Here is a 7333-nt window from a genome sequence, read left to right as displayed (position 1 = left end):
CACAAGAGTGAGAGCAGAGCATTCAACTCCAGGGTTGTGGGAAGGTTATGAAGCCTTCCTGGTGCTAGTGGAAAAGGGATCTTTTGGGGTCCCCAGGTGAGCTGTCATACTGGATACAGAGGAAGGCTTTCGGGGGCCACGGATGTCTGGTGCTTCCACGGTAATCACTAGAGTAGCTGTGGGAAGGAAGAGGGTCTGACTTGGCCGAAAAGCCCTCCCAACCCGTGGGGGGGCTGGAGCGGTCTCACAATCAGGGCCCAGGATCACCGTAACCCTAGTCTTCCAGGAAAGGAGCGTCCTACCGGGCAGGGCTGCTGGGAGAGGGGAAAGCCACCAAGAGTGAAAGTGGCCCGCGGACAGCCTTGCCGGCCGCGTAGGCGGCTCCCTGCGGTCGGCGTGGGAAGCGTCCCTTCCGCGCGTCCCTCCGCGTCACTGGACCGCACGCCGCTGCGGGAGCGCGAGCGCGAGCGGACATTCCCGACCTCGGCAGGGCTGGGCTCCCGGGGGGGCGGCGGGCGGGGCCCTAGCCTGTGGCCTCTCCTTAGACGCATCCCCAGCTGGTTCTTCACTGCTCCTCGCCTGGGCGTGCAGGGGTGCAGGTGGGGGGCGGGGGGCTCTGGTGTTGGGGGAAGAGACGGGCGAGGGCAGGAGGCAGGGCTGAGGGCAGGCGAGCCCTGCAGGAATGCCTCTGCTGCCTTGTGCTGGAGAGAGCCTTCCCCAGCCGGAACCCTCCAGCTGCCGCAGGTACCAAGTCGGCTTCCTGAAGACGCCCGTAGGTCTACACTCGCTGCAGCGCCCCCACCGCCCGCCCAGCCGCTCGGCGGGTCCCTCGGGGGCTCCTTCCTGCCTCCTCAGTCTCCCCGCCCCCGCCCCGCCCCGCTGGCTGCGGTCCCTTTAAAAGCGCGCTCGGCTGGGGCCGCCCTTCTCTCGAGGCAGGCTCGGGAGGCGCGCCGCCGCTAGCCGGGCATGGCCATGGCGTCCCCGGCCATCGGGCAGCGCCCGTACCGGCTCCTCTTGGACCCAGAACCGCCGCTCTACCTGCAGAGCCTGAGCGGCCCGGAGCCGCCGCCCCCGCCCCCCGGCCGCTCCTCGCGCCGCTGCGCCCCTGCGCCCTGCTCCTCTGCGCCCGGGGCGCACGAGGGGCGCGGCGCCCGGAGGGCTGCCCGGGGGGACCTAGAGCCCCAGCCGCGAGCCTCCCGAACCGCTCGCCCTCTCCGGCCCGGTCTGCAGCAGCGACTGCGGCGGCGCCCCGGAGCGCCCCGGCCCCGAGACGTGCGGAGCATCTTCGAGCAGCCGCAGGATCCGCGCGTCCCGACGGAGCGAGGCGAGGGGCACTGCTTCACTGAATCGGCGCTGCGGAGCGGCCGCGGCTGGTGCGATCTGTGCGGACGGGAGGTGCTGCGGCGGGCGCTGCGCTGCGCTAGTGAGTGAGAGGGCAGGGCAGGGGGCGCGGGAGGATCGCAGTCCTCGGCGAGGAGCTGCGAGGGGGGAGGGGGCTGGGGAGGCGGAGAGGGGGCATGGCCCCTCTCGATGTCAGCCAAGGGAGGTAGCTCTGGAAAGTCTCTGTTCCTTAGCGCCCTACCAGGATCATGTAGGGACTGTCCACTGCCCAGGTGTGGGTATGCGGGATTTAACAAATGCCTGGTCCCCTGACAGGTGCGCCCCTCGCCCTCCGCTGACGCGCGCGCGCGCGCACACACACACACACACACACACACACACACACACACACGTTGGGGGTGATCGCTGCAGCCGCAAGGTCATCTTGACCGTGGGTTGTGAGGCAGGTATTGAGGTGACCATTTGACTTATTAGGGTTAATGGCAAAACAGCGCGCTTCTCCACCTGTGGTACAGGCCCATGGTACGTGCTCCCCTGTGGTACATTTCTTCAGGGCGACCTGTTAGGACAAGAGCAGACCTGGTTAGGCTTAGGATGGAAACCGACTATGTGGCTGCCTAGAGCCTGAGGTGCGCCCTCCTGCCTACCACCTCTGACCCCTCAAACCTTTGGATTCTGCCCTAATGTTTGGCTGCCCTCCGCCTCCTCCTCTTCTTAACTTACTGGGCCAGTCGTCCTGACAAAATTACCCACCTCCCTGCTGGGGTAATACCCTCCTCACCAGAGCTCTCAGGCCCCTCCAAGCCTCCTGAGCCAGGCTCTTCTCAAAGTCTGACTACAAAACACTGGGCACCCAGGCTGTAGATTTTCTAAACAAATTTAGAGTCTCTGAGGGTGTGTGTACAGATATTTTAAATATCTGAAGCAGAGGGCATAGACAATGGATGAAGCTCTAGAAGCATCTCTGGGAATGGCTTGTGGTCTGCGTCTGTCAGCAGAGGCCCTTCCCCCACGCCAGCAGCCCCGCGGCTCCCATGCGGCTGCAGCATCGGACAGCAGCAACCTTGCCCATCCCTGCAGCCCGCCGCCGAGGCTGTGCACTGTGCCTCCCGCTGCAGCTGGCTTGGTTCAGGACAGCTCAGACTCCGAGCCAGGGTCAAGCAGAAGGAGAAGAGTGGAGGAGGGCATAGTGAGTGCCGCTCCCCCACCACTAGAAGTCACAGTTCAGGTGCTAATCCGAAAGGAAAGAGCAAAAGGAATGGAGGTCTGCGTTGTGGGTGGACAGCTGCTGTCACTTGGTGAGCCCCCCTGACCTGACACATGAGTCTAGTGCAACTTGCCCGTGGATGTGTAGGCAGCGTTTGCCCTGTCAACGGTTCTGGGGACGTTTATTTCATCCACCAAGTCTGTAGCCTCATTGCAGGGGGATTTTCTTGTGTTGGACTCCAGGGAGATCCGCTTCATTGGCATTCTAGTTTGTACCAAGACATTCAGGGACTATATCAGCTGTTGAACATTTTGCACATAGTTTTATGATTTGGGAAGGGGTTAGGGATAATAGTGCATTTGTGTGTGTTTGTATGTATAAATGCATGATCCTCCATGATTAAATGAATTTATGCTCATTTCAGGTTAGGTTTATTTCTTTTGATTAGTTTATAAATAGTTTCCAGTGCAGGGAGACCCAGGTGCATGGGCAGTTCCTCTGACTTTGTGTGGGACCTGGTGGTTGAATACCAACCAGGAATGTCTGAACACCAAAGAGGGACAGAGTTGGAATCAAGGGGCTACGGAGAGGAGTCTCTGTTTGCCATTATTAATATTTAACCAATTGTTGGGCCTGTGGCTGGATGGGAACAGTTGAGAAACATTCTGATGAGCAAACAAGGGCTGGCAGGTAGAGACACAGTAGGCCAAACTCACCAAGCGTCTTTAACTTGAAGGTCTAATTCCCTGGCAGGGTTGGTTGGTTTTATCTTTGTTTTGGTAACAAGAGTCAGAAATATGCCATCTAAAAGGCAGTACTGTGCTGTGATTAAGAGAGCAGACTGGGAACGGAAGATCTGGGTTTGAATCCTAACTCTGCCACTTAGCCTGTGTGACCCTGGACATCTGTGTTGGCTTCCTTGTTTTAAAAAATGGGTAATAACATAAGCTTCATCATGTTAATGTGAGAACTCAATGAATTTATGTATGTAAAGCACCTAGAAAAGTGCCTGGCAAAATGCAACCTGAGCATTTAATACAATGTGAATGTTATTATCAGCCCGTCCCATCCAACAGCTGGAACAATTTATCTGGGCTCGTGACACCTCTTAGGAGCCCCTTCCCAAGCAATGAATGGTTTCCCACCTCTGCCTGGTTGATGAGCTAAATGGGGAAGCAAGTGCGTGAGCATCCCAGGAAGCATGGGTATTAATTGTTCTCTAGAAATGCCACTCTTGCCTGCTGTGGCCAAGGAGTGTCCTCACAGAATGCCGGCGGCTTACAGGTCACCAAGCATTGCTGCTTTGTCTTTGTATCACTTGCCCCCTTGCAAAGTGCCAGGCACAGAGCAGTCTCGGTAAGTAGTGGTTGATGAAGGTGCTGGCTTGCTTTTATTGTTAAATCTTCCTGCTCTTGGAAGCAAGCAGAAGGGCAGTGGGTATCTGTCTGAGCAGGAGGCTGACACTGGGTGGGACTTTTAATAAGGGATGTTTTTAGAAACTGTCGTCTCACTGCCTGCCTTATTAGTGAAACTTCTCTGGCTTAAGCTTACCCCTGCTTCCAGGTCTATAAGTGAGCTCTGGTTAATGCTGGATTTGCCAACAAGAAGGTTCAGAGTTACTATTAATTTCCAGGATTAAAGAAGGAAATCCAGAGGGGATTGAGAGAGCCAGAGAATGAAAGTGAAATTATGTGAATGCACCTGTGAGTTTTGCAGTAGGGGCAGGTGAGAATCCAGTTCAAGCCTTCCAGGAGGGAATGGCTAACAGCAACCAACCTGGGAAACTCACCAGCTGCCCTCTGGCTTTGGCCTCAGGGAATGTTCCTGGACTGTTTCTTTGGTAGAAAGCACATAGAGCTGACTTTTTACCTTTCTTCTCATTTTGAACGGATGCGTAAGCCATCCTGGACCAGGGAAAGGTCTGGAAAATGGGGAACCTAAGTCCCAACACCACATTCAGGGAGGGATGCGGAGACATACCTTGTGCCGTGCTGGGGAGTGTGTGTCTGCTCCTGGAGTCGGCTCCTGAGGGGGCACTGGGCAGAGTAGTGTTACATGGCTGGGGCCCTGGCGCTCAGCGCGCTGGCCTCCCCCTCTTGTAATGGACACAGTTATGGTGTGAGGCGGAGGCATTAGCCACGGGGCCCTCAGTGTGGGAATGGGGGACTTCATTGGTGAGAGAGGCTGGTATTGTCCACAGGCCGCTTGTCCAGCCTTCCCAGCCCTGTGTTGTCACTACACTCATGGGCTCAACCCACCTCTCTGCACAGACTAGAGCCACCCCTGGGACAGCCATGGGATCCTGCCCAACTGTCCCCTGTCATGGGTTCTTTGTAGGAGAGCCTTTGAGTGTCCCTGTGCAGACCCAGGTACCTTGAGCCCTTGGAAGGTATTTTATCTGTCCAGTCCCCCCTCCACTCCCAGCAGCACTGAAGTGTGTGGCCTGAAGTATTTTTATTGATTCAGGCTCAGGTTTGGCTTTGGAGATTAGGAAAACTAAGCACTGAAGTGAACACTGGGTCGTTAAGGATCGTGGAGTGCCCTGCCTCTAATCCCTCCCCAGCGTGGCTCTCTGTGGCTCTAACTGGGGTCTTCCTGTTGAATGTCCTAGTGGGGTGTGTGTGTGTGTTTGTGGGGACAAGGAGAGGACCCAGAACGCTTTGAGGGAGGCCTTGGGAGGGCCACAAGCTGTGTCCTGTTTCCTCTCCTCCCTGCTTCCTGTCCTCAACAGATGAAAGTGAAAAGATTGAATGCAGGCTTAATTGCCCCCCTATTCATCAGAGCATGAAATTTCCTGATTATGTAGCAAGGGGGGCTTGAATCCCAGGTACAGTCAAAAATGATTAATGCCACTTGTCTGCTGGCCTAATTAGACTTGGTAATGAATGTGTGTGTTCGCCTGCTGCTCCTGTGGACTTATCAGGCGGAAGTGAATTGACGCGTCCTCTCAGCACTGAGGGTTGGTCGGGGATCCTCTCCTCCCCGAGTTTATCCATGAATCAGCCTGTGGCAAGCCTGGCAGGAAGGCCCAGGGGACAGGGAGCAGGCAGCCCTCAGCCCAGCCCATGGGCCCTGCCTGGCCTGGCCGGTGACCTCAGAGACCTGGCTCTCATGTGGGCCATGTATGTGCAGGGCAGGGGCCAGAGGCTCAGGGGGAGCAGCCGAGGTCACGCCAGGCCCTGCCTCACTCAGAATGAGCACAGGACGAATGAGCCCAAAGTGACCTCATGCCCCTGCCGCACTCATCCCTGGGATAACCTCATGAGGTCAGAACACAGGGAGGCTTCTGCCGAGGACTCACACGGCGGGGAGGAGCTGCCTGTCCACTGTCCACCTGGCTGGCACAGGGTAAGGCTCGAGCCACTCAGGTGGGGCTAATGGGTGGCCTTGGGGCCTCTAGGGCTGCCAAGCCATTCCCCCTTCGGGCCATGCCCAGCACCTCTCTGTCAGAGGCAGCCCCCGAGTCCTTTCCCACGGGCTGCTCTCTGGCTCCCCACACCCACTCTTCATTCCTCAATTTCCCCATGGAAGGAGATGCTCATCGCTCCTGCCCTGCCTAGGGCACTATTAGGGCTGGTGAGGAGGCTGTAAACACACCTCTGGCCTCATGGGAGGCCCTTCCTGTTGGCATTCCTAGGAAGACCACGTGAGCATTTTGTGGGTGGGCAAAGCATGCGTGTGGGACATTCCCCTACTCCCCCCGCCCAGGCCTCAGTCAGCAAGCAGCTCCTGGGTCTCCCCACCTCATCTGCAGGGCCAGCATTGCTGGGGGCGGGATGCTTTCTGCCTCCCCAGACAGCCTCCTCCCCAGGGCTCCGTCTGCTCTGCCCAGGCTCGGTTGGGAAGTGCTGGTGGCAGCTGACGCTGGAAAGGCTAGCCCTGACAAGGGAGATAGTTGTGCATTTAGTCACTTTCAGTTTTTTTCCAAGAGTTTTGGCAAGCTTCAGTCCTCATGTTCAAGGCCGGATCTCGGGCTTGGGAGGGGAGCTGAGCCAGCTTTTGGTTTTGGGGAAAGAGCGAGGAGGCCAAGGTGGGGACGTCCGGCGGGGCTGCAGCCTCCCTTTCCCGGGAGCACTGGTTGAAGGGGAATGGAATCAGTGCTGGGAGTGGTCTTGGGGAGCCCCAGCCCAAGGTCAAGACTATCTCAACTCAGACATGATATTTGGGTGTTCTCTCAGGAACCCCACGCACCACGCTGAGGAGACACGGACACAGCCTCTGGGCCCCAAGAGCCCTCTGTGGTGTGGACTTTGGCCAAAGTGGCCGACAAGTTCATCAGGGGCCTGTTCTAGCTTGCCTGTAGAGAAAGAGAGATGCACCCATAGGGAAGGCTCTCGTATTTGGTTCTTTCTTTGACCTTTTTGGAAAGGCAGCAGGAGGGGCAGCCGAGGTCCTTCCTGGCATGGTGGCCATGTGCACAGCCTCTCACAGGAGAATGCCTGTCCTGGCTGAGGGGTCTGGTGACCCTAGGTTGCTGTAGCGCGTCCCAGATTTTCTTCAGGGTTTTCCCACCCACACCTACTGCCCTGGCCCCACTGGGGGCATCAGGGCAAAAAGCGCAAGCTGACATTGTGCTGACTTTGTAAGAAGGGTGGTGTTGGCAAGTCTCACCTGTTCATTCCCGTGTGCCGCTGGGTGGGTGGGCAGGTGGACTGGCATGTCACTCACCTGTGACCACGGTGGGGCTGCATCATGTTTACTTTGCAGCGGAAGGCCTGTGCGCCACCTCCTGCCCCCTCTCCCTGTTTCTTGAACAAACAGTTCCAGGGAGGGGCAGATCTTACC

The 7333-nt window shown here is 57.5% G+C and overlaps 1 protein-coding gene across 1 annotated transcript in view; it reads left to right on the top strand.

Moving 5' to 3' along the window:
- Positions 1-905: 905 nt before the first annotated feature.
- RASSF5 (Ras association domain family member 5) overlaps positions 906-7333 on the top strand; it is a 62831-nt gene continuing 56403 nt past the window's right edge. The window contains exon 1 of the mRNA XM_037015202.2: positions 906-1423. Within this exon, the coding sequence (XP_036871097.2) occupies positions 967-1423 (457 nt within the window). The 5' untranslated portion in view covers positions 906-966. The remainder of the gene's footprint in view (positions 1424-7333) is intronic.

The sequence above is a fragment of the Manis javanica genome, chromosome 11 (assembly GCF_040802235.1).
Source record: "Manis javanica isolate MJ-LG chromosome 11, MJ_LKY, whole genome shotgun sequence".
In the NCBI taxonomy this organism is placed as follows: Eukaryota; Metazoa; Chordata; class Mammalia; order Pholidota; family Manidae; genus Manis; species Manis javanica.
This window is presented reverse-complemented; position numbering and strand designations above follow the sequence as displayed.